General features: G+C 44.8%; 2 protein-coding genes across 5 annotated transcripts in view; one reads left to right on the top strand and one right to left on the bottom strand.

Annotated features, from left to right (window-relative positions):
- Positions 1-5,531, top strand: part of LOC310963407 (ras-responsive element-binding protein 1-like) — a 72,483-nt gene extending 66,952 nt beyond the window's left edge. For all 4 annotated transcript variants that reach the window (XM_083936240.1, XM_083936242.1, XM_083936241.1 and 1 more), the window contains one exon: positions 131-5,531. In XM_083936240.1, the coding sequence (XP_083792366.1) occupies positions 131-780 (650 nt within the window). In that variant the 3' untranslated portion in view covers positions 781-5,531. The remainder of the gene's footprint in view (positions 1-130) is intronic.
- Positions 5,532-11,211: 5,680 nt separating this feature from the next.
- Positions 11,212-26,153, bottom strand: ezh2 (enhancer of zeste 2 polycomb repressive complex 2 subunit). The gene is made up of 19 exons (XM_083936451.1): positions 25,726-26,153; positions 24,181-24,304; positions 23,312-23,440; positions 23,111-23,230; positions 22,878-22,998; positions 21,339-21,521; positions 20,198-20,303; positions 19,943-20,106; positions 18,709-18,806; positions 18,355-18,613; positions 16,975-17,141; positions 16,718-16,853; positions 16,348-16,473; positions 16,071-16,249; positions 15,548-15,643; positions 14,630-14,711; positions 14,457-14,537; positions 13,452-13,536; positions 11,212-12,055 (listed from the first exon to the last, which is right to left on the bottom strand). The coding sequence occupies exons 2-19, from the start codon at positions 24,295-24,297 to the stop codon at positions 11,995-11,997; spliced, it is 2,310 nt and encodes a 769-aa protein (XP_083792577.1). The 5' UTR covers positions 24,298-24,304; positions 25,726-26,153; the 3' UTR covers positions 11,212-11,994.
- Between the last annotated feature and the right edge of the window lie 1,403 nt (positions 26,154-27,556).

The following is a 27,556-nucleotide window of genomic DNA, read 5'->3' as shown; positions in this document are numbered from 1 at the left end:
TATTATTATTGTTATTATTATTAGTATGACATGAGGTCACACAAAATATATATATACATATATAAATATATGTATGCTGTGTGTGTGTGTGTGTGTGTGTGTGTGTGTGTGTGTGTGTGTGTGTGTCCAGGCGAGCGTCCGTACCAGTGTCAGACCTGCGAGCGCACCTTCACCCTGAAGCACAGCCTCGTCCGCCACCAAAGGATCCACCTGAAGCCCCGCGGGGCCGACGGCGCCTCGGCCGCCAACGACGACGCCAGCGAGGACGGCGACTCCTGCGCCCAGACCCCGCCCTCCACCTGCCCGCCCTCGGACAACGAGAGCGAGTGCGGCGCCGGGGGCAAGGAGCCGGAGGAGGATGAAGACGACATCAAAGAGGAGGGCGAGGGAGCGGGAGCGGCCGCGGCCGAGGCAGAAAGTCCCGCGGCACAAAGTCCCGCGGCGGATTCGGAACCGCCGCCGCCACCAACGGACCCGGACGCCGAGGAACAACCTGAACCTTCTGCGGAGTCTGCGACGCAGCAACCCACCGCCGACGCCACACCCGTTCACCAAGCTACTGACACAAAGACAACTACTAGAGACGAGGACCTGACCGCGCCGCCCGCATCAGACCTCTCCAAAGACGCCTCGCCCTCGTCCTCCGGCGCCCCGCCAGAGGAGCCCGCCCCCTCCGCCCCCGCAGAGGGCTTCATCCAGGGGCTGCTGGAGATCCACGCCAAGCCCCCTCTGGAGCTCATCCTGCCCAACGGAGAGCCTCCTCTGGTGGCGGCGGACTGAGGGGGCGCCACCACAGTGCCATACGACGGACGGGACGCCGCCGCAGCGTCAACGACGCCGACGTCGCAGAAACAAAAGTTATTTTTATAGAAAGACGAAGAGCTCGTTTTCTTGAAGTGCCTTACTACTAGTCCTACTTTCTCCGTCTCCCTCCGCGTAACCACGGAGGACGGATCTCATTTTTATAGCTTTTTATGATGACGATGATTTTGCATTACGATTTTTTTGTGCGGGGAAATTTATATTTCAGCAATAAACGAAAAAAAAGAATAAAATTATGATTTATTATTGTTGGAGATTCTGTTTGATGATCAACGTTCGGAGACGAGAGACTGAGACGTTTATTCTGTATTTAAATCTCAACGGAGCCGCGGCGACCAGCTGTGGGTTTGAGCGCGGACTCGTCCGGGTTCGGGGGGACGCCCGCCCGCCGCTCAGATATTCTTTGGATTAAATCCGACTCGGAGCGGCGACGGGCGCTCGAACCCCGACTTTCACCAGCAACACGACGACCTGCACCGTCGGCTGGCGGTCGTCTCTTACGGTGCGACAACTTTTTTTGTAACTGGAAATCACAGGAACGGGCGGCACTTTCGCCGTCCTTCACGCTCTCGCTACCGAACCCCGGCCGGCTCACGACACACACACGGAAAAAACACACTCACGAACTTTGGTCAAAGTCGCTTCGGTGTGAAATGAGAAAAAAAAAACTCTGGAAAGGGGCAAAAAGTTTGTGTTCTCCATCTTTTTGTTGTTTTTGAAACCATCACAGGTTCGATCCCCGCGGCCGCCCTGTGAGCCGCGTGGCGACCGTTTCTCATTCATAATCATTCTCAGTTGGTTCCATGTGTGTACGGGAGTCGAACATGTGGCACGTGAGAGGGTTTCCTGTTGGGTTGTTGTTGTTGTTGTTTTGCGTGTGTGCGGTTATCAGTGACATTTAGGTGTAGGGACGGGAATTCTTGTGTTTTGTGGGATTTTTTTTTTTTTATAACTGAACAAATCAAATGTTTCTGTCGTGTGTTTGCGTGCGAATGTGTGCGACTCCCGCCTGTCTCTCATCACCGCCCCCTAGTGTTCACTTTGGGTTTATCGCAGGGCCTCCGGCGCGCTAACGTACATCACCGCTAACACGTTACCCAGGTTCAGTTTACCTCAACTTCCGCTTTTTAACTGCAACCATTAAAGCAGCAGACGCTCTGTAGGCGACCCTTTAAATCCTGTGTCTTCCTAAACCGGGCTAGCGAGCGCTAATTCTTTGCTAGTCCTGTTTCCACTGTGGGCCCAATCAGAGCTTGCTGGGGCTAACTCATTAGCGTGGCTTCAAACACAGAAGGCTAACATATCTTGGCTTGCACAGTGGTCCGAACTAACTGAGCGGCTAACCAAGGCTAACTCAACAGCGTTAAACAGAATAGGCAAGGGCTAAGTCATTGCTAGCTTGGTTTGCACAATGAGCCTTAACACAGAAACCTTCATCTTAGTATTTAGCTCAACTAATATAAGGGCTAACACTAGCTAGCTGTTGTTATTAGCCTGCGATGGCTAAACCGACATAGCTACAGAGTCAAACACAAGCTAGCTACGGCTAACTAGACAAGTTAACCAAGCTCCCTGTGCCTTAACTTGCTTAATTTCTCTGGCATGTCCAGTTAGCGCTAGCTAGCTCTCATATTTAGCCTTAGCTTTGTGTGGTTGGTTCACAGGCTCAAAATAGATAGCTAGCTAGGGCTAACTGACAATACCAGAGAAATTAACCAGTGGTTAAGCTAAAGTAACTAGTTTGGTGTGATCAGTTAGCTCTATAGCTAGCTTTAGAGCTAACTAGGCCTTAAAACATCAACCACAGCGTAAACACAGGCGAGCGAATCAAGCTAATGTAGGGTAACTGTATTTCTAGCTAACAGCAGGTGTAGCTAGTGTCCTTCCAGTATTATCTCAGTATCTTGAGTTGGCCCTGGATCTGTCCGTACGTCTTTCATGTGAACGTGAGTGTGAGGTCCGTCTTTCCCGTCCCGGTCTCTTCTAACCCTGAACGCAGCGCTCGGACTGAATCTGGCGTCGGAGACAATCAGTTAGAATCAAACAGAAAAACCTTCAGTTTCCAGAAGGAGCCTGATGACGGGGGTGAAAGGGACGGATGGATGGACAGATGGACGGGTCCTGAACTGTATTACCCTGCTGCACACACACACACACAAGGACACACACACACACACACACGCCAAATGCATCGACCCCCGCTCCACATTTTCCCACGACGCGAAACAACCGTGACGCTCTGATCACTCACGGATCCGTAAACGCGGCCGGAGGGGACGGGTAGTGTGTCTGTGCTTTTGTCTTTGTCGTGTGAAGATGAACTTAGCTAATTTTTCCTTCTTTTGTTTAAATATATATAAATAAATAAAGCAAACCTCATAATCAAAAACAAGTGGAACCTCAGTGGCTCATAACGGAACTGTGCGGCAGCGACCGTCACAAACGAACAACGGCCGCAGCTGGGCCGAGCGAGCGAGCGCGCGCTGCTGCGAACCGGCACTAACGACTTCAAAACTACTACTACGACTTCTACTGCGGAGGAACATCGCGACACAATCGAGAGAGAAAGACTGAGAGAGTTCAGAGGCCACACACACACACACACACACACACACACACACACACACACACACACACACACACACACACACACACACACACACACACACACACACACACACACACACACACACACACACACACACACACACACACACACACACACACACACACACACGTGTCCAACGTCTCTTCTGTCGCGTTCAGTATTTCAGCGCGAAACGCGATAAAAGTTGCGGAAGAAGCGAAACTTTAAACGTCTGGAGTTTGTTTTTACGGAAACGACCTTTAACCTCCGGGAATATCCGAGTTTGGCGCTAACAATAGCGTCTCCTCACGGGCAAATATGCTAAAGCTAGTATGTTACCGCCAACGTTTTCATCTTGGAGCTAGCTTCTTTGCTAACTGTCATTCATTAGCTTGGTTGCTAACACGGCGCTAAGTCTACACAGCTAGCTTAAGAAGAGTTTCTTTGTACCGATGGTTCCTGGGGCCATTTTTTCAGATGAGTATATGAATTTACGTTGCTAATAAGCTACGCTAGCTGACTCCATTTCGGGCTCTAGGTCAGAAATGTTAGAAAAAGTTAGCTATCGCGACAAATTAGCATTTTTTATTTCAGTTTTATTTCATTCAACCAGGTAAAAAGTCCTTAAGAGTCGAACCGAACGCGTAAAAACTTCCTCCCATCACAGCGAATCTATTGAAATGTCATTTATTCGCATTTTACGATCGTAATAATCCGATTCCTCTCACGCTCGAGCTGCACTTAACGATCATTCTCATGATTATTTATTTATTGACTCAAAATGTTTTAATTTAACCAACAAAAAGCAAAAATTTAAACCTGGAAACAAACAAAACGACGTCAACAAACGGCTTTTTTTACGCTAACGACGTCTTTTTTCATTAATTTTGAATTAACGCGTCTAAACTTTGGATTACGGCGGAATTACGAGTTATGAATTTAAGCGTTTTGAAACTCTCTCTTTCTTTCTCTCGACTGTTTCATGTTTTCGTAAACTCCATCTGTGCATCCCTCTGCCTCGGGACTGTGTGTGTGTGTGTGTGTGTGTGTGTGTGTGTGTGTGAATACTGGACTTCCATTCGAATGCATGTGGACTGTTTTTAAATGTATTTATTTGGAGCCCAGGTGTGTGTGTGTGTGTGTGTGTGTGTGTGTGTGTGTGTGTGTGTGAGAAGAAGCCATGTATTAAGATAAAAATATCACATTTATGCTGCAGGACTGTTTTGAGGAGCCGGCGGTTTGTGTTGTGGACTCACCGGCTCGCCGTATGCGGCGCGGCGGGGCGGGGCGAGAACCGGATCAGCAATAAGAACCCCTCTGAATCCCAAAAAAGCTTTACGTGGACGTGAGAACGGACGGTCTGGGTCGTTGTTTGTTTGATTTCTGTTGTTTATTTCTCTCTCTTCGACATATTCATGCGTATAAAACTGTGAAAATCCATTGTGTTCAGTTAAAGGGTGAGTTTTAGGGTAGTTCTTTTGTTTTGCATGTTAATCTAATTTCAATTATGGATGATTTTTGTTCTTTTCTCGCCACACACACACACACACACACACACACACACACACATATACATATATATAAATATAAAGTATATATAATCTCGCTCTCAGGGTCTTTCACAAATCCATAATTCAAAATGCTTCTTGTTCTTATTTCCTGAGTTGCAAACTTGTTCTTTTCCGAGTCCTGATTTTGTCTTTTTTGTCATTTTTAATAAAGATTCAGAACTTTCAATCACTACATTTAGCACTTGACTGTGAACTCGTCATCGGCGAACAGAAAACAAGATGGCGTCGGGTTTTTGTTTTTGGCCAGAATACTGTTTTGTTCTGTTCTTTCCCTCTCGCTCGGACATTTGGGTCAAACCTGAACTGTTTCCTGTCTCGGCTCCAACCCTGGGGGTAACTTCCTGTCCTGGTTCGAACCCAGGCTGTAACTTCCTGTCTCGGTTCAAACCCTGGCTGTTACTTCTTGTCTCGGTTCTGAACCCTGGGTGTAACTTCCTGTCTTGGTTTCGAACCCTGGGTGTAACTTCCTGTTTGGTTTCGAACCCTCGATGTAACTTCCCGTCTCGGTTCTGAACCCTGGGTGTAACTTCCTGTCCTTGTTCAAACCCTGGTTGTAACTTCCTGTCCTGGTTCAAACCCTGGCTGTAACTTCCTGTCTCGGTTCAAACCCTGGCTGTAACTTCCTGTCCTGGTTCAAACCCTGGGTTTAACTTCCTGTCTCGGTTGTAACTTCCTGTCCTGGTTCAAACCCTGGGTTTAACTTCCTGTCTCGGTTGTAACTTCCTGTCTCGGTTCTGAACCCTGGCTGTTACTTCCTGTCTCGGTTTCGAACCCTGGGGGTAACTTTCTGTCCTGGTTCTGAACCCTAGGTGTAACTTCCTGTCCTGGTTCAAACCCTGGTTGTAACTTCCTGTCTCGGTTCGAACCCTGAGTGGAACTTCCTGTCTCGGTTCCAACCCTGGCTGTAACTTCCTGTCTCAGTTTAAACCCTGGGTGTTACTTCCTGTCCTGGTTTCAAACCTTGGCTGTAACTTCCTGTCTCGGTTCAAACCCTGGGTGTTACTTCCTGTCCTGGTTTCAAACCTTGGCTGTAACTTCCTGTCCCGGTTCAAACCCTGGTTGTAACTTCCTGTCCTGGTTCAAACCCTGGGTGTAACTTCCTGTCCCGGTTGTAACTTCCTGTCCCGGTCTAGGGGTCAAAGGGAACGTCTTTACCCGGACGCGCTCGGCTGCGTTTCCTCCCTCGTCTGTAAAACATTCACAAAGTCAAGAGATGTAAACAAACCTGTTCTGTATTAAAGCAATAAAGATTATATTAAAGAAAGGTGTGTGAATCAAACGCTCTCCGGCTTTTTCTTTACTTTACTTTGGTGAATTTATTTAATTCTATTTTATTAATAACAGAAGTTCTGACTCTTTATAGACGGAGCAGGTGGAGACGTGTTTATGATTTACAGACACAAGTCGCTCAATGAGTCATTTTACGAGATATTGGGGAAATAAATGAAAGAAAACCATTTATTATCATATAATCATTAATTTTTCAACATATTAAGACCTTATTAGCTTATTTTTGGACACTAATGTGACTTTTTCCCAACAAATGATGCCATACTTAGCATGGACACTATTCTATGACTGATTTAAGCTCTTTTTTACCTGCTATAGTTGGTTGTTTGTCAGGAAGACGTTTCACCTCTCATCCAAGAGGCTTCATCAGTTCATGTACGCATCTGACCAGGACCAGGACCAGGACCAGGACCAGGCTGGGTCTGGTCCAACTAACTGGTGTGGAGATCCAGGTATTTAACCTCTCACAGGCCGATGATGTCACTGGAACCCTTTGGGCTCCAAGTGCCAACGACCGTCGTTAGAGTGGCAGTCATTGGTGGAAGTAGGTTTGGACTTGGTTAGTGCTCTAATGAGTCTTAACGACCGTCGTTGGAGTCACAGGAGGACATTTGTCCTGTTCCAGTCCCAGCGTGGTCCTGGTGCAGTCCCAGCCTGGTCCTGGCCCTGGCCCTGGTCCTGGTCCTGGTCAGATGCGTACATGAACTGATGAAGCCTCTTGGATCAGAGGTGAAACGTCTTCCTGACAAATAACCAGTCCAGTTGCTTTGGACTGAAACTGACGACGTGGACACACGAGAACACTCACATGTTTCTATATTATCACTTTATTTTGTGAGTCTGAACTTTTGTTTTCTTGACTTTTTTGGATAAATTTTGCCACAACTGCTTTAGACACTACTCTGTTACTGATTTAGACTGTTTTAGGACATTAAAGTTTCACTTATTTTGAACAAAGTGAGTCAGAAAAGTGAAAACTGTTCGAACATTCACGTCTTCAGCTTCTCAAAATGTGAGATTTATGAAAGAGTTCAGATCTGAAACAATTCAATTAAACATCTGGACTTAAAATGAACAGGTGATCATTTTTATTATCCGTTATTTGGCTTCAGAAGACTTTTTTGGCTCATTTTCGTCCAACAGATGATGCCTCATTTTTCTGGGACATTAAATTTGGACTTTTTTCAACAGACTTTACTTTCCCCACTATGACTTTCTGAAATTTGGGCTTATTTTTGGAGACTATACTTTTGTTTTCTTGACTTTATTAGACAAATGATGCCATAACTGCTTTAGAAACACTCTCCTGTGACTGATTTAAGCCTTCCGAACACTTTAAATGTCACGAATAGTTGATTCTGAACTCAGAGTCCCGATTAAAGCAGAAGTTCTGTTCGTTGAAATGAAGCAGACCAGAAAAAAAACAACCATTTATAAGTTTAATCTGCATCACTTTGAACAACAAAATCCCTGTAAACGTTACAAAATCAGCACCTGTGTCATCGGAGAGAGAAGTGGTCCGGGCTCCACGAGGAGGAGGAGGAAGAGGAGGAGAAGAAGAAGGAAGAGGAGGAGGAGGAGGAGAGTGGAAGAGGATAAATAACCTGCAGAGATTTAGGTTTCACCGAGGGGCCGGGGAACACGAGTCTTTACCTTTTAAAGAGTCAAAGATTCATTTTTTCTGTTACCCAGTCGTCCAATCACATTCAAACAACCAGGAACCGCAGAAAGCAGAATCACTGTTACATTACACCGTCTCTAAGGGCGCCCTCCCACTGTTCCTCCGTCCCGTGCCCCGTGCTTTAGGGCCCTTGTCCCCCCCTCCAGGCCCGTTTGTACTCACACTACCTGGGCCTCGGAGAATGCTTCTTGCTGCCTATACGTCATCACGCCGTAACACGTCACACGCATTGATGACGTCATGGCGATGCGTGGCTTTGTTTCCAGATCTTTCCGTAGACCTCGGAGTTTTTGTGCGTCTTGTCGACTGTTTTTGAATCTTTTCATCGACCAAATCTGCAGTAAACACTCCACCTCCGCATCACACCAACGTGAACCTTTCACCGCCATTGTTTGAAATGTCCGCGCATGGTCCCTCCTTCTTTTTTCTACGTCCCAACAGGCGCACAGGAAATGACCTCAGAGCCGCCGTAGGCCTCGTGCTCGTACACGTGCGCACGCTCGTGCTCGTACACGTGCAAACGTGCTTTACTAAAGCCCACCTCTCCCAAACGGGCCGTGGACGGCAAGCGTGCCGCTCCTAGACGTGGTACGGTTGCACTCACACTGGTCAAAGGAACCAGACTTTAGCCGTGACACGTGCTGGGGCACGGTACGGAGGCACAGTGGGAGTGCGCCCTGACTGCACCGATATGGTGAGGAAATAAGGAAACGAGGGGAGGCTCATTTGAATCAGCGTTTACAAAAGAAAACAAAAAGGGTTCCAACACATTTCAGGTTGAAACCTTCACCGGGTCGTGGTCAGGACGTCGCTTTTAACCGTTTTTACGCACTTTAATGTCAAGACGAAGCTTTTCCTGACCCGGAAAAGTCCCAGAGAGAGAGAAGCACCAGGTGTTAGAGCCCCTGAAAGTCTTTTAGCCACCGCTGCACCATGAAGAAGTCCCTCTGTGAGGTCTGAAGTAAAGTACAGGAGAAAGCAGGAGCGCCAACGGGAACGACAGCGAGGAGGAGGAGGAGAAGAAGGAGAAAGAGGAGGAGGAGGACGGACTGAGAGAGGCTGGTGTTGCTTCAAGTCTGTGGTTTTTCTTCCAAGCACCAGAATTCACAAGTTGGTCCGTGACTAAAAAGGCTCGTTTCACAGGAGGAACTCTATTGAGATCATATTTACGCGGCTTGGACGTCACTGGAGGATCCTTCATGGGGGTTTTAAACTTCTTCTTCACGCACAAAAGGTAAAATCTGACGCTGTGCTGATCGACAGACGGGCGAGCGCTCAGCTCAGGACTCAAGGCACAGCAGAGGGGGCGACACCGCGGCGTAAACACCCAGCAGGACCACGACTTTACGTTTAACAGAAGAGTTTCCCAGCCTCGTCCAACGCCTCCAACGTGAGGTTTTTATTGATCTTTACAGCAGAAGCGGTGATGCTGTGGTGCGTTAGCCAATCAGAGAGGAGGAGGGGGTGCGATTGTTGCATTTCCCTCACCGGCAGAAGCACGACGTGTCAACAATGGAGCTGTAACGACACTTTAACACACGTTAAGGATCATAAACGTGTGTTAAAGTGTCCTCTAGGAGCCACCACGTCGTCTAAGTTTGATCAAACTATGATGGAGCAGCGCGTTACTCGCTTTCATGGCGTCTATCACAGCCGGTCTGAACGCGCTGAACGCCAATTACTCGACTGTTGGTGGAACAATCTTAGAAAATAAGCGTCAATCCCACAAAATAAAGCAAAAATGTGTAAAAATGTGCATATTTCCTCGTTTCTTTCCTCTTCCACTTGATATCTTTCAGTTTTCCTCGTTTCCCAGACGACTGAACCCGACTCTCGCTTACTGCGGCGACCTTCGTTGACTGAAAACGACCTTTTCAAATGGAAACGAGGACGTAAACAAACAAACGAAATGGAGTCTGACGGTGCGAGTGAATCGAGAGCTGCTGGGAAACTCTTCACGGAGCGGAGACGCGACAGGAAACACCAACGGAATCACAAACAATGACGCAGCAGCAGCGCGGAGGAGAGGAGAGCGGCGCCCGTTTGACGTCAGGAAGCACTGAAAGCAGCTTCCTGTCGTGGTGACGTGGCACCTGAAGCGTTGGCTGGTGCTTTACAGGATATGACATCATCACGTCGTCATAACTTGTATTAAAAACAGGTTTTTTCCAGGGGGCTTTGAAGGCAGCGCGACGTCTACGCAACAAAAGTTACAGTTTCTGATTTAAAATATTTATTATAAACATGTTTTGGGACTTTTTTGAGCCTTTAAACGACAGAATTTATGAACTTTTTATATATTTTTTATATATTTTGAAGAATTTTAAAGAAAACATTGAGAGAAGGAAAAACGCCGTCACGTCTCTGGAGCTGAAATCTGTTTCCTGACGCAACAAACTTCAGTTTTTTGGTAAAATTTCTACAAAAGTTTCAATTAAAAAAACGTTTTCAGCAAAATTTTTGATAAATTAGTAAAAAATAATCCTGTTCTTGCTGCGTTTTTCACATTTTATGACTTTAAACTCCAGATGTTGTTGCAAATGTTTGTTTTTTAATGATTATTTTAACTTTTCACATCAGAAACATTAAGTTAATTTTAAGTAACTGTCTATGTATTTATTAATCTGCAGATTTTCTCCTTTAAAACATAAATGTTTTATTTTTAAACAACAATCAAAACCTAAAATATATTTAGTTTATAAATAAACCGAGAAAAAAACGTTGATATTTAAGAATTATCCGTAAAAAGCTGCAAAAAATAAACGATTTGTCGACTATTTAATGAATCAGAAACTGTTTTCATAATAGATTTATCGTTTTGAGTCATTTTATAAAGGAAATAAAGTCAAAATTCTCTGTTTTCAGCTTAAATGTGAATATTTGCCGGTTGACACTTTAGGAAAAACTGATTTTTAACATTTTGAGTGATTTTTTAAAGTGTCAATGGGTAAATATTGACATGTAAGAAGCTGAAAACAGAGAAATTTGACTATTTCCTTTAAAAATGACTCAAAATGTTAAAAATCTGTGTTTCCTTTAAGGCAATAAAGTCAAATTCTCTGTTTTCAGCTTCTTAAATATGAATATTTGCCGGTTTACACTGATTTTTAAACATTTTATAGATCAAACTAACAGATTAAATGAAAACCAGGGGAAATAATCCATAAAAAGCTGCAACAATTTACAGATTAATCAACTATTTAATGAATCAGAAATATTTTCATAATCGATTTATCATTTTGAGTCATTTTATAAGGGAAATAAAGTCAAATTTCTTTGTTTTCAGCTTAAATGTGAATATTTTCCAGTTTACACTTTAGGAAACGCTGATATTTGACATTTTGAGTCATTTTTAAAGAAAATAAACACAAATTTCTCTGTTTTCAGCTTCTTAAACGTGAATATTTGCAGTTAAATGTTGATTTTTTTTACATTTTATAGATTAAACTAACAGATTAAACGATCGCTGGCGTAAATAATCGTTAGCTGCAGCCCTGAATGATAAAGCAGGAGATAAATTTCAAGGTAGTAAACGCGTGTGTGACGCTGCTTTGTGAACGAACCCGACAAACACGACAACGGACCACAGACGGACGGAGGGAGAGAGGGAGGGGGAGAGAGAGTCCAGCAGACGGGCGCGTGAGAGTTTGGTCCCTGAAGCTTGGATCAAAAAGCCGGTTCTGTGTGTTCGTGTTCGCCTCCTCTCGCTGTGGAGCGTTTAAAAAAGGAGTGAGTTCGTAGGAGATCCGCCTCCAGCTGAGGGGAGGGTCAGGACCCCGTGGACCGCGTGGATCCTGTGGACCCTGCGGACCGCGTTGACCCCGTCTCCACAGAAGAAAGAAAGAGGACGAGGAACAGATTAAATTTTCTTTTAAAGACAAAGTGGCACAAAAAAAAGGAAAACAGCATCAAAACTCTGCTTCAAATATTCCCAGTTTTCCTGAAGCGTCGAGTCGTCTGGGTTTCCTGAAGTGAGGGCGCGTGTGTGGGTGTGTGTGTGTAAGGCCTTTGTGTCGCCGACCCACGGGAGGTAGAAGTGTGAGTCAGGCCAGCTCCGACTCCCGCTCGATGCCCACGTACTTCAGAGCGTCGGCCTGGCTGTACCTGCGGACGGGGGGGGGGGGGGGGGGGGGGGCGTTAGTGAAGATACAGATGTCGTTTTATTTAAATTAAGTTAGAATTTAATTATATAATCATACCTTTTTATTTAATGTAATAAAGATGTCATTTTATTTAAATTAATTAGTTTAATAAAATAATACTTTATTATTTAGTGAAGATACAGCTGTGATTTTATTTAAATAAAGTTTTTTTAAATATAATAATTATAATAATAATTTATTGAATTAAATAAAGTTCAGTTCCTCATTTTCCGACAGAATTAAGTTTTAATTTTATTAAAATAAAAATATTTAAAGACAAAAGTCTCTAATTTTCTGAGAATAAAGTTTTTTTTTTTAAATAAAGTTTTAATATTTAAAAAACAACAACTTAATTTTCTGAGGATAAAACTGTAATAAAATAAAAATAAAGTTCTAATTTAAGTGAAATAAAGTTAATACTTTTTAAAAAATCCCAAATTTTATGAGAATGATAATTTGGGATTGAATTAATTTGAGAATAAAGTTTTAATATATATATTTTTAAATACTATTATCATAATAAAATTCTAATTTAATTATTTTATGAGAATAAAGTCGGAATTTTATAGAAATTAAGTTGTAATACATATTTTTTAAAATCCTATAATCATAATAAATCATAATATTTCAAAATAAAAGTCCCTCATATGAGAATAAAGTTACTAACTGACAGAATATTCAGCAGATTCATTTCTAATAACTAAAGTTAATTTTATAAGAATAATAAAGTTGTAATTTAATTAAAATAAAGTTGTAATATTCCAAGAAACAGGCGAATAAAGTACGTAGTTGTAATTTAAAGGAAATAAATTCATATTATTGAATCTAAAAAGTTTATAATAAATGTAAAATAATTAAACTGTAAACTGACAAAAACGATCACAACAGAAGACTTTAGCGATCCTGATCCTGGAAACTGTTTTAACTACTTTTTGACATTTTGTAGAGAAAATGATGAATAATTTAATTATAATAAAGTCCTAATATTTCAAAATAAAAGTCCCTGATTTTCTGAGAATAAAATTGTAATTTAATTGAAATAAAGTTGTAATTTAATTAAGATAGATTTGTAATATTTCAAAATAAAAGTCCCTCATTTTCAGAGAATAAAGTAATAAACTGACAGAATATTCAGCAGATTCATTAATAATTAAAATAATTTCTGCAGCTTTAAATTAAATAAAGATTTAATTCATTTTAATTGTTCAGGACGTGACGCGGCGAAGCACGACCACCGCTGCCGGACACTGAAGTGTTATCGGTGAAAACTAGAGAATAAATTTAATATTTTAATAATAAATGAATAGTTTTATAATAAATGAATAGTTTTAATAATAAATGAGCTGTTTTTTATTTACCTGTAGTCGAAGAAGAGCTCCTCTCCCGTCTGGATCGCTCTCTTAGCGAAGATTCCTATCCTGTGATCCCCGTTCACCATCATCACTGCGGAGAGCGCACAAAGACTTTAACGCGTTTATACGACATTTAACAAAGTTAAGAATACCAGGGCTAACTGCAGTCCTTCACAATAAAAGCACATCAATGTTGTCCAAACATCCAGGACCAAACTGCAGTCCTTCACAATAAAAGCCCATGCTTTAACAGCTCCAAAATAAAGCGTAAAGTCTTCTTCATTGGCTGAGCGTCGCCCAAACGTTCTGACTGCTTTCTCTGCCGCCCGCAAGATATAAGGATATCAGGGCGCCCTCCCACTGTGCCTCCGTACCGTGCCCCAGCACGTGTCACGGCTAAAGTCTGGTTCCTTTGACCAGTGTGAGTGCAACCGTACCACGTCTAGGAGCGGCACGCTTGCCGTCCACGGCCGTTTGGGAGAGGTGGGCTTTAGTAAAGCACGTTTGCACGTGTGCGAGCACGAGCGTGCGCACGTGTACGAGCACGAGGCCTACGGCGGTTCTGAGGTCATTTCCTGTGCGCCTGTTGGGACGTAGAAAAAAGAAGGAGGGACCATGCGCGGACATTTCAAACAATGGCGGTGAAAGGTTCACGTTGGTGTGATGCGGAGGTGGAGTGTTTACTGCAGATTTGGTCGATGAAAAGATTCAAAAACAGTCGACAAGACGCACAAAAACTCCGAGGTCTACGGAAAGATCTGGAAACAAAGCCACGCATCGCCATGACGTCATCAATGCGTGTGACGTGTTACGGCGTGATGACGTATAGGCAGCAAGAAGCATTCTCCGAGGCCCAGGTAGTGTGAGTACAAACGGGCCTGGAGGGGGGGACAAGGACCCTAAAGCACGGGGCACGGGACGGAGGCACAGTGGGAGGCCCATATTGTTCTCGTTCTGCAGCTGAACAGACTCTAAACATGTGTCTCACACAGTCGCAGCTCAGCCTCTGACCTTTTGCATAGCAGTTGGGGTTGACTGAATGGTTGGCAAAGCGGATCTTGTTTCCTTTCCTCGTAGCGTCGACGACGAAGTCTGCAGAGGAGAGAAAAACACACGCGTTGGTGGAAAGAACGTCTGAAAACCCGGCGCTTCCCTCGGGCTGTGCACCCGTTGGTGTTTTGTACCGTTGTTGAGGTTGAAGAGGAAGCTGCACATGTATTTGTCGTAGACCTTCCCTCTGCGGTCGGCTTCGTCCTGAGAGATTATCTGCAACACAACATGTTCACACAGTTTTATATTTAATACTTAAAGAATAAAGTCAGGATAGACTTTCAGCGTCAATTTAAAGCTTTTACAGCAACTTACGGCCGAGGAGAATTAAATAAAGATACTGAAAACACAAAAACACAGAGTGACTCACACACACACACACACACACACACAGAGAGACAGAGACACACGCACACAGAGAGACACACACACACACGCACACAGAGAGACACACGCACACAGAGACACACACACACACACACACACACAGAGAGACACACACACAGAGAGACACGCACACACAGAGACACACGCACACACAGAGAGACACGCGCACACAGAGAGACACACGCACACAGAGAGACACACATGACACAGAGAGAGACACACGCACACACAGACAGACGCACACAGAGACAGAGAGAGACACACACACGCACAAAGAGACACACGCACACACAGAGAGACACGCGCACACTGAGACACACGCACACACACAGAGAGACACACACGCACGCACACACACACACACAGACACAAGCACACACAGAGAGACACGCACACACAGAGAGACACGCGCACACTGAGACACACGCACACACACAGAGAGACACACACGCACGCACACACAGACACACACACACACACACGCACAGAGAGACACACGCACACACAGAGAGACACACGCACACACAGAGAGACACACGCACACACAGAGAGACACACGCACACACAGAGACACACAAACACAGAGTGACACACACACACACACAGTGAGACACATGCACACAGACGCACAGAGAGAGACGCACACAGAGAGACACACGCCCTACCTCTCCACAGTACTCGGAGATGAACTCGTTCTTCTGGACCGGCTCTTTGATGAAGATGCCCCAGCCGGCCACGTCTGACGGGGCGAGCAGCAGATGCTGAGAGACGGAGAGGAGCAGACGCGTCATTTACTCCGGAAACATCCACTGAACAACATTTCATTTTCTTATTGGAAACACAGGGTTCCTGCGTATTTCCTAAAGTCAAATTCAAGCACTTTTCAAGCATTTCAAGGTGGATTTCCAGCTTTTCCGACACCTTAGAGCTGTGCTTACCTAGAGCACATACGGTGTAAACAGGACGCTGATTATTGCACATTAAATTACACGTTTTTGAGATTTAAACAACCAAATAATGTTTCATTTTATAAAAGTGCGACAAATTAAAATAAAGTTTCCTGTTTGAAAACTGCCTGAAATGAAGGTGATATAGGAACTCTGCTAAAATTCAAGTGTGTTTAAGGATTTCAAGCACTCGTAAGAACTCTGATGAGAGTCTGATAAAAAGGTTTGAGAGAATAAAAACCTTCTTGGCTCCTCTCTGAATGGAGCAGTTCTTGCAGGACACGTTCTTGCTGTCCCAGTGGTCCGCAGCGCCGCAGGTCAGGCAGAGGTCGGGGTCACACTCCCTCACCGCCAGGTAGCACGGACACTGCTTGGTGTTACACTGAGCTTTGCACCGACAACCTGGGAAACGGTTCTGACCTGCAGCCGCACGGCAGAAGAGCAAAGTTCATTTTATTTCTGCAGGGATCAGTCAGAGGTGTGTGTGTGTGTGTGTGTGTGTATGTGTGTGTTCTTACACTCAGAGCTGCACTGGCAGAACTTCTCGCAGAAGTTTTGAGCGGTGACGCAGGGACATGAGGAGTCGCAGGGCTGCCGCGGGTGGTCACATGGCTGGTAGTTGTACACGTGATTGGACGAGCCGTCTGTTAAAGTTTGAAGAGATGCAAGAGATCAAATAATCAATCAGCTTCATTTTTATCAGGTCATCACAAGACTTTCATATTTCCAGGTTTCCCAGGACGCGTGGGAGAACTGATATTGGGATTCATTGATTGATTGAGGGCCCGTCCACGCAGAGACGTGTTTCCCTGTAACCGCAAAACAGCAGCCGCCGTTTGTCGTCCCACATTAATGAACTCTTCTCATCCCGCTGAAGTGACCTCTGACCTTTCTTCAGCTGGATCTTCCTGCAGTGAGTGGCCCATAGTCTGTGTTTCCTCTTCTTCTTCCTCGGCGGCGTGTCCTCGTCTTCAGCGGGAGCCCGAGCGATGATGCTCGACTCCTTGACCCTGAACTCGTAAACCTGCAGAACCACAGTCAAGAGAGCGTTTAGCACCGCGTGTGACCGCCAGGAACGTAACCTTACAGACTTCATAGTGTGAACAAGACAGGTAGAGTCACACTCGCTGTGACTGACGGCTCACCTGTCTGCAGGTCTTGGTGCCGATGAGACGTGCGATGGCGCAGAAGTTGTCGTAGTATGTCCCGATGAGAACCCTGAAGAGAGAGGCTTCGGCCCCGCTCCACTCCACCGCTTCAGCCTCACCGGTCAGCTTCATCTTCACTGGAGTCTGACACCGCGAGTTGCCCTCTGTACACACACACACACACACACGACATGACTCACTAATGAGTAGGAACTTTCTCCAGGGATCAAGAACCTTTTGAGGAAATCAGGAAATAAAGAGTCTGAGGGCACTGCTCTGGAAAGGTTCAGGGACATTTGGGGCGCGGTTTTCAGGGCTGAAAGGAGGAAGTTCTGTTTTATCCATATAAGTTAAAGTTTACTACGACAGAATGTGTTCGTCGACTATCTTTTCATGACTTCGATGGGCGGCACCAACTTATTTAAGCCCCAACTGTGACGATAAACATAAACTGTCACAAAAAACAGAGAAAGTTGTGTTTTTTTTTTTTTTTGCCAAACTAAGACTAAAACTTGATAATCAAAAAACAGGATGAGGTCGCCTCTCTGGGAACCATCACCGTATCGTGGTGCAGAGGTTTGTGAGTCCCTGTGAACTTGAGGGCTGTGGTCTGGAGCCTGGTGCTCCTGGTCTCCCATTGCAGAGTGGTCTCAGGAGAGGGGCCGGACTAAGAACGGTTCTTTGCACCATTAAGACCATAAGAAAGACTCTATGCACAAACGAGGAAGAGGAAGAGAGACCCTGCCCGGAGGAAGCCCGGGGCAGGAGCCAGGCCCAGACGGGGGGCTCGCTGGCGAGCGCCTGGTTTGCAACAGAGCTCGGCCAGGCCCGAAAAAGTGACGTGGCACCTCCCTCCTCTCCATCCTGTGGGCCCACCACTCGCAGGAGGAACTGCTAGAGTCGGGTGCGCAGCTTCACGGGTAGCAATGAAGGTGAGGGGCCTCGACGGACCAGATACGGGCAATGTGGCCCGGGAAAGGGAAGTTTGGGGTCCCCTCCTAAAGCTGCTGCCCCTGCGACCCGACCCCAGATAAGCGGCTGAAGATGAGATGACTAAAAGGCCTTTAAGGAGGAATATACAACACAAAAATGTCTGTAAAATGTGTTCGTCCTGCCAGATCGGCTCGACAGTAACGCAGTCTAGTTCTTTTATTGTGAAAAGTAAGAACGAAAAGAAGAGATCGGGGATGAGCTGCTTTTGTCGAGGTTGAAAGGACAGAAAGTTCAGACTGAGGAGCTTCTGTGCTCATGTCTTCCACCTTGTTCGGAAAGACGTCGCTTCACTGGTGTGTAACATTTGCGTTCTGTGTAAATACTTAATTAAGTCTTAAAACCAAACTTTAGAGGCAGCGTGATATCGTGAGTGAGAGATGGGACCTGAGCTGCTGGTGTTCTCGTCCTTCTTGTCCTCGTCGTCTTTGTCGTCGCGCTCGTTGTCTTGTTCGTTGTCACGCTCGTCGTCTTTGCTGCCCTCGTGGTCGCTGTCTGTGTCTTTGGTTTCCGAGGACACGGAGGGGGTGCCGGGCCGGCTGTTGCTGTTTGGCAGTCGTCCGCGGCGGCGTCCCACCGTACGTTTGGAGGGCGTCTTGGCCCGCTCTGCGACCACACCCGCTGGGTACTCCGTCACCATCCCGTCCTGAGTAATCACAGCGGTGCAAACTAATGTTGGATCGTGAAATATTAACAAACATGGCTGAGGTGTTGAATCAAAGTGACGCTTGTTTGACTCACCTGCACCAGGTACATGTAGCAGTCGATGCCGCAAGGTTTGCTGTCCACCAAGTTCTCCAGGTTCTTGCGCTTGTAGGTGTTTGGAGTTGCATGGAAAGCTGAAGGACATGAGAGGGAAGAGACGCGTGCTCTTGTGAGTCTGACGTGAACAAATGTGAACCGTGAAAAACCAAAGATGCTTGTTTTTCACTCTCAGATCTTCGGCTTCTTTAAGAACTTAAATCTAAAAAGGTTCTTTCACAGTTTCTCTTGATACTTAAATTTTCCCAAGAGAAGAAGAGTTTAACGTGGAGCGCCAAATTCACTCATCGGCCTGATTGGACTGAATAAAGTTGGAATCAATGAATTTTACAACGCTGGTCTAGAATTCTGCTTTGACGATGCATCTGTTATAAAGTCAGTGTTGTGTTTCAGTATAATATCGCCTCCTAGTGGTGTCTGTAGGCAACAGAAGGTTTAGGACTTATCTCTGTATAAAAGGCCTTTTGAAACTCTGAGAAGGACACGATCTTATCTAAGGGCCCGTCCACACAGAGACGTGATTTCCTGGTTTACACTTCCAGGCCTGGCGTGTGTACTACAGCGTTTGGAGTCGCTGCACCTGGTTTCCTGTGGACGCGGAGATTAAAGAGTCCAGGCCGAGTGGACGGGAAACTTTTTAAGGGCGCCCTCCCACTGTGCCTCCGTCCCGTGCCCCGTGCTTTAGGGTCCTTGTCCCCCCCTCCAGGCCCGTTTGTACTCACACTACCTGGGCCTCGGAGAATGTTTCTTGCTGCCTATACGTCATCACGCCGTAACACGTCACACGCATTGATGACGTCATGGCGATGCGTGGCTTTGTTTCCAGATCTTTCCGTAGACCTCAGAGTTTTTGTGTGTCTTGTCGACTGTTTTTGAATCTTTTCATCGACCAAATCTGCAGTAAACACTCCACCTCCGCATCACACCAACGTGAACCTTTCACCGCCATTGTTTGAAATGTCCGCGCATGGTCCCTCCTTCTTTTTTCTACGTCCCAACAGGCGCACAGGAAATGACCTCAGAGCCGCCGTAGGCCTCGTGCTCGTACACGTGCTTTACTAAAGCCCACCTCTCCCAAACGGTCAAACGAACTAGACTTGGCACGGTACGGAGGAACAGTGTGAGTGCGTCTCAAGAACAACGGAGAAAGAAAGGTGGACGAACTTAATAATAAGATGGATGATTGCTTTAATGTGTGTGTGTGTGTACTTACGGTGCAGGAAGCAGTCGTATTTGAAGCAGCGTCTGCAGAACAGAGTGTGGAAGGAGTGCAGGCTCTGTTCTCGCTGCACGGAGCGAGCGTTTGGACCGTCGATGTTGGGCGTGCACTCAGGGGGCAGCGCGCCGGGCAGCTGCTGCTCTGTCAACTCCTTGTACCTGACAACACAGACACACACACAGAAATCAGTGACACACACACACCAGGGTTACTTTCACAACACTGACACACACACACACACACACTCACTTCTCTTTGAGCTCCTCTGTGGAGCCCTTGTCAGGGAACATGGAGGAGATGGCTTCAAAAATCTTGTCGGAGGGAAACTTCTTGGTGCCGTCGTTGCTGCTTCGGCCTGGAGACGACACATCGAGCTTTACGTCAGGGGACAAAACTCACTTCACTTTAAAACCACCGGTCAGTGTCAGTTCACTTCCCACATTTCTAGTCTCACAAAATTCATACGATGTGAAAACAAACACTGGATTTGAGAGTTTGACAGAAACCAGAGAATAAACACATTTAAGACGCTGCAATTATAGAAGTTTGACTCTTCTTGATTAAAATGATTTATAATTTAATCGAGTCCACTGATCTTTATGAAGGCAGACGTCAGAGTAGAGGCCTGTGGACCAAGTATCCAAACACCCAGTTTAACGTTGGAGATTAGATTTGCTGAGGCGGTCGAAGTTACACGGAAATAACACTCAGTTAGTTCATTCTCTCCTCCGTCGCAGCAGGAACAGGATTCAGATTTCACTCTGCACGTGAGGAAACCGACAGGACGATGACGGAGGAGTGTTGTCAAAAAGGGATAAGTGAAAGTGAAGAATCTTTTATTCATTCATCTTCAACCGCTTATCCCGGGGTCGCGTGGGGCTGGAGCCGATCCCAGCTGACATCGGGCGTGAGGCGGGGGACACCCTGGACAGGACGCCAGTCTATCACAGGACACATATGTTTTACATAAAATATTTAAATTGTTTAGAATAGATTATCAGTGTTTCCTTTCCAGATTCAGTCGCGTCTTGACGGAGAAAATAGACGAGAAACTAGACTGCGAGCACAGCGTTCTCAATCCAAAGTGCATTTGCGGTGTAATCAGTAACGCGGGCGTAGTCACGACTTTTTAACCTGAGGGAAAACGCCGTCACCGTAGAACCCCGATGTGAGATTACACAAATAACTGGGTGTTTGCAACAGGGACAGGTTCGCTTTGATGCCCTGTGCTAATCGTGTCAAACGTGCGTGTTACGCTTTGACTTCAGTTGGATTTGTTTTGTTGAATGCTGCTCAGTTAGCAAGTGTTAGCGTTCAAAGTGCACCAGATTCACAGAGAAGAACAGAAGCATTCACAGAGAATCCAAACGAGCGTCGGCGGTGGACTTACTCTCGTTGTTGACGAGCCCGTCCTTGCGCGGCGGGTCCTCTGGATGCTCCTTGCCGTCACACATCTCCATTTTCTCCACCTTGAAGTCCGGCTCTTCCTCCTCCTCGTCGTCCTCATTGTCGCTGTACTGCGACAGAGCGCTGACGAGCTCCACGAATATCTCATCGTTGATAAAGCCGCACTCTGAAACAAAAACCCAGAGACGTGCATAGAATGTGTTTAGGGAGCAGAAGAGAGTGGGTTTCCCTCTTATGTCGTGTCACACGGTGGTGAAACTCAGATTCCTGTTGTCTGATGAGCTTTTAAACCTTTCTGCACATGTTTACATCTGTACGCGCTCCGGCTCGTTGAGCTTGTTGTTAGCTGGATGTTCTTTTCTGTGCACAGGGCTGTAAACGAGCGGTCACCACTCTCCAAATACGACTAAAATCTTCCTCTGGTGACCCTTTGTTGGAGGCTCCACGCCACAGGCGGGTAAATGTTTGTCCCGATGGTCGTGTTTGTGCAACAAACTGATGCTGATGTAGCAAAACAGTGTAGTAGCTATAAAATGATAAATGAAGTAGCTCCCTGACATCAGCGCTGTAGAAAATAGTTCCCCTCAGAAGCAACGCAGCGTCACCGCTCTGTAAAAGTTTGGAGCAGTGACTTTGATCCGAGCGTGGCGACGACGATGCTGTGAGAGTCAGTTAGAAACAGGCCTGACTGTTATATTAATATATTATATTATTATAACTTATTCTGTATGGATGGTGGTGGTTCAGAGGGCGTCTGCAGACAGTGATGGGTTGTGATTAGAGACTCAGACTGGATCGGACCCATCTGTGGTTCTGATGAGTCTTTAATGAGTGTTCTGTTAAAGTTCTGCATGTGCAATGTTTTGAAATTCAAGTACTGTATTTCCCGCACTGTAAGGCGGACCTCACTATAAGGAGCACCACATTATCAGGCGCATAGAACAGACGCTACAGTGGAGGCTGGGGTTACGTTCTGCATCCATTAGATGGAGCTGCGCTAAAGGGAACGTCAACACAACAGTCAGGGGAGGTCGTCTTGTTGCTTCCTCCACCTCGGCACCATTGATTGGTTCATGTTCAACTCTCTGGCTGCTGCTCTGTTCCCGTGTTCTACTGCGTGACTAATGGCCTTGAGTGTAAACTCTGCGTCGTAAGCGTGTCTCTTAACAGGAGCCATTTTGGGCTCTTTACACAAACACACACATGGAAATGAAACGGCACGCTTCACACAGTCGTATATCTCAACATGCACCGCGCGTTACTTCTTCTACGGGGGAAAATAGAGTCGGCTGCTGCTCACCGTAGTTGGAGACCTGTTGGGGCTCAATATTGGTCCGTATATAAGGAGCACCGGATTATAAGGCGCACTGTCGACTTTTGAGACATGTGAAGGTTTTTAGGTGTATATTTAATACAGTTAAAGTCTGTTTACCCTTTGTGTGCACGTGCAGGAAAAACTATTTTGAAGAAAGTGTCCATAATGTAAAGTTCCCATGTTCGTATTGAGCGCAGCGACCCTCACCTCTGTCCCCGTGGACTTTGCCGTCGTAGTTCTTGATGAGCTCTTCTATGAAAGTGCCATCGTGGTCCAGGATCTCGTCCCCCATGTAGGGGATGTTATGGAGCACCGTCTCATCCTCCACCTGAGGCGACACAAACAGCGGACACACACACACAGACAGCTTCGGTTAAAACGGTCCTGACCGCTGACAGAGCGCCGATGCCGTTTTCTACTTCCTGCACGTTCACACACACCATGAAGTTCTGCTGCAGCGGAGACCAGGAGTACATGACGGGGACCGAGGCCACGGCGTTGAGGGTCTTCAGGGGGATGACCTGCTTGGGGAACTCAGAGAAGCCGCTGTCCACGGTGCACTGCGGAGCACAAAAGTGGGTCAGAACACCGTCACAGAGGCCCGTTCCTCCGCGTCAGAGCACTGAGAAATACCCGCTGACCTCTCGGGTGCCTCTCAACGAGCCGACGGACGTCATGATGTGAACCGGCTGGATCCGCCGGGTCTTCCACTCCTCGTTCAAAATGTCCGTCCGCTCCAGAATTTTCTGACGGTTGGTGTTAAACATGCTCTGTTCGGAGTAAAGAGTTTGAATTAACGGCAGAGAACAAAAGACAGGAAATGTGGCGGCGAGCAAAGTACGCGCGTCGTCCTGACAGGTTTGTGGTTCAACTCCGGTGACGAAAACACGACTTTGCTGCCACGTAAACCGAGCTTCATGTGATTATTGAGCTCATTTTGTGTCTGTTTTTAATCATTTAGCATCTGTTTTTAATCATTTAGCATCAGTTTTTAGTCATTTTGCATCAGTTTTTAGTCGTTTAGCATCAGTTTTTAGTCATTTTGTGTGTCTCTGTGGTCATTTCCCATTAGTTTTAAGTCATTTTCTGTCTCTTTGTGGTCATTTTACATCAGTTTTTAGTCATTTTACATTAGTTTTTTGTCATTTTGTGAGTCCATCACCTGCTTTATTTATCAGGATTTGAGACTGTATACTACATTTTCAAAGGCTTGTTGTAGTTTGCACTGTTTCAATAATTCATTTTGTCCGAGCTGTCGACTCTCTGTGCACTCAGACACGTGTTGAGTTACTGATGTTTTTAGTTTTCAGTCAATTCAATCCAAGTAAATGGAACCAAAATCAACTGTCCCTTTGAAATCTTTCAGGAAATGACGTGTGTATCGGATCATAGCGTTGACTGAATATCATGATATATATCGTATCGTGAGATTGGTGTATTGTCGAGTGCTGCAGCGGAGTTGGTCCCTGCTCCTGTACGTGTGTGTGTGTGTGTGTGTGCGTGTACGAACCTTGACCTCGTCGGCCCGTCTGAAGCGCTTGTTCTGCCGCAGCCTCATGTACTCGGACCTCACCCTCCTCTTCCAGCAGGCGGGGCCCTTCTCCGAGCGCTTCCCTGTCAGCACCATGATCGACCTGCAGGACAAACACAGGGACGATGAACGCGTCCACGTTTTCACAGTTCAGACGTCCTCGCTTCGCTGGAACCAACGTGTCTGTGTGTCATTTTACATCTGTTTTTAGTCATTTTGTGTGTCTTTGTGGTCATTTTGTAGTAATATTTTGTCTTTGTAGTCGTTTTGTGTCTCTTTGTAGTCGTTTTGAGTCTCTTTGTAGTCGTTTTGTGCCTCTTTGTGGTCATTTTGTAGTCATTTTGTGTCTCTTTGTGGTCATTTTGTATCTCAGGAAGTACCAGCCTGACTGTTCTCACACTCTTGATGTGGCGTGTCAGACGGCCGTCATGGAGACGTGTTGGTAGTGTGTGTGTGTGTGTGTGTGTGTGTGTGTGTCAGTCAGAAACGCTGTGACACATTTCTGCCACACCTCATCTTAAAACCACAGAGCCGGTTTTAATTACAGGCAGCCGAGTCGAGCTTGTTTTTATCTTTGTCAATAAGATTAAACAGAACATTCAGTTTCCAGTTTAGATCACAGACCTGTTAACAGCCAGACAAGTTGTTTTACATCTATTTTTGTCGTTTTGCATCACTTTGAGGTCAATTTGTGTCTCTTTATGGCCGTTTTGCATCTCTTTTTGATATTTTGCATCTCTTTAAGGTAATTTTGCTTCTATTTATGGTCATTTTGCATCTCTTAATGTGCATTTTGCGTCTTTCTATGGGCTTTTTGATTCTATTTATGGTCATTTTGCATCTCTTTTTAACATTTTTCAAGATTCAAGAAGCTTTATTTCTCCCAAGGGAAACTATCGTGCAACAGTTTCAATACAAAGGTGGGAAAGGATCAGAGTAACAATAAGCTAACATAATTAATCAAAATAAAGCTACCGTAAAATAAATCAAACAATAACTAAGTGTGACAGAGTGCAACAGACATTGTGCTGACGCGTAGGTATATACAACCATACGCACTGTGCATTATGGTCATTTTGCTTCCATTTATGATCATTATGCATCTCTTTTTGACATTTTGCATTTTCTTATGGTCATTGTGCAGCTACTCTGTTCATTTTGTGACTCTTTGTGGTATTGTGTGCCTCTTTTTGGTCATTTTGTGCCACTCTGTTGTCATTTTGTGTCTCTTTGTGGTCATTTTGTGTCTCTTTGTAGTCATTGTGTGGTCATTTTGTGTCTCTTTGTTGTTATTATCATCTATTTCTATTCAGTTTGCATCGCTGTAATTGTTTTTCACCTAATTAATGTTTTCTTCCCAAGCTCTAAGGTTAAAAAACAAAAAAGTTCCTCACGAGGGAACACATTCTGACAGGGATACCACACTTAACACAACACCCCCGGCGAGCTTAGCTAACAGTTGGTCCGGTACCGGAGAGCAGAGCCGGACATGAAGCGGACAGCGGCGGGGACAGGTCCTCTCACCTGCGCGGGAGGCTCCGTCCTCATTCAGCGGAGTGATCCTGGATGTGATGAGACTCAAACTCTCAACTCGTCCTTTGTGTTGGTTAGCTGTGGCTGTTAGCTTAGCCGTTAGCTCAGGAGGAGGGAGCCGGCTTCACGCGCCGAGAGGCGGCAAACACACACAAAACCGCCGTCCCCGCGCTCTGAACCGGGGTTCATAAAATACACCGTGTCTGTGGGTGAGAATAACGCGGTTTAACGTCACTCTGCCTGGAAATAACCCGTCTTATTCCGGTGTTTCCGCCGCGGCTCCGCTACGGTTCAAACTGCTCACCGCCTCGCTCTCAACCGCCCACTAGCGGATTCAAGAGGCGCCAAACGCTCGGGCCAATCACAGGACGCGATGTTAAGGCATTCTATGTGTAGAGTCACGCGATTGGTCGGGGTTGTAACAGGGGGAGGGGCCGGTCACCAAGGCCAATGAAAGGAGAATGGGACACCAAAAAAAGAGAATGACGCATGCGCAGTTACATCTGGTCTGCATACAAGAATAAATAAATGTATAAATACATGAATAATTACACTAATGCAGAAATAAATGAACAGATACATAAAATACATAAAAATCTCAATAAATAAATACATACATAAATAAATAAAGTCAGGAATAATTACACTAATGCAGAAATAAATACAGTAATAAATATATTAATGCAAAAAATAAATTAACAGATACAGAAAATAAAAAAACATCTCAATAAATAAAATTAGGAGTACATAAAAAAATGCATAAACTCAGGAATAAATATATTAATGCAGAAATAAATGAATAGAAAATAAAAATAAATAAATTAGTGAATAAATAAATGCTACTCCATTTATTTATTTCTGTATCCATATGTGAATGAAGTAGGGGGTCTCATTTATTTATGCATTTATTTCAGCATTTATTGATTTATTCTTGTATTTTTTTATTTATGCATTTATTCATGCATTTATTTATTCAACCACATATTTATACATTTATTTATTTATACATGTGTGTATTTATTTATTCCTGTATTTATTTAGTTATGCATTTATTTATTCTAGCTATTATTTATTTCTTCTAGCTATTAATTATTTAATCCTGTATTTATTCATGCATTTATTTATTTATACATTTATTTATTGATGCATTTATTTATTTAAACATGTGTGTATTTATTTATTCCTGTATTTATTTATTTATGCATTTGTTTATTCTAGCTATTATTTATTTATTCCTGTATTTATTTATTGATGCATTTATTTATTTATACATGTGTGTTTTTATTTTTCCCTGTATTTATCTAATAAATTATGCATTTATTTATTTATGTATTTATTTATTTATGTATTTATTTAATTATGCATTTATTTATTAATGGAGACTTAAAAGTAGACTGTTAAAGAGTTCTGACTTTGTTCTGGAAAGTAATCATACTTGATTTGTAATATCACTGATTCTGTCACATAAATAATTATGTCACTTTATTGCGCATGCGTCATACCCCCAGAGCGTAGAGCGTCCCAGCCTCCTTCCGTTGGCCGTGCCTGTAACCAACAGAAGCATGTGCACAGGTTCTCTTTGTTCTCTCGTGTTTGAAAACGGATTAAAACTTTAAATAAACACGTTTCATGTCGTCACTGTGCTGTAAACTTTAATATCACACAACAATATTGAGTTGAACATGAAATAATATTGAGTTTTAGTGGATGAAGGAGAAAATAATGAGGTGCAGGTTAAATGTGCTGACATGAATTCATCTATTTTTATTAAAATAAATAAAAGTGGTGATTAAAATTTGTTATAAATTCAGCTCAGACTTGA

The sequence above is a fragment of the Echiichthys vipera genome, assembly GCF_963691815.1.
Source record: "Echiichthys vipera genome assembly, chromosome: 21".
NCBI lineage: Eukaryota > Metazoa > Chordata > Actinopteri > Perciformes > Trachinidae > Echiichthys > Echiichthys vipera.
The sequence above is the reverse complement of the archived record's forward strand: the minus strand, read 5'-3'. Positions and strand labels throughout refer to the sequence as shown.

Coding starts and splice junctions, on each gene's coding strand:
- ezh2 (XM_083936451.1), bottom strand. CDS start 24,297: ATGGTGCTGACAGGGAAGCGCTCGGAGAAGGGCCCCGCCTGCTGGAAG. Junction 18,614..18,708: donor GCTACATGTACCTGGTGCAG/GTGAGTCAAACA, acceptor GTGATTACTCAG/GACGGGATGGTGACGGAGTA. Junction 14,712..15,547: donor TCTCCGAGTACTGTGGAGAG/GTAGGGCGTGTG, acceptor GTTGTGTTGCAG/ATAATCTCTCAGGACGAAGC.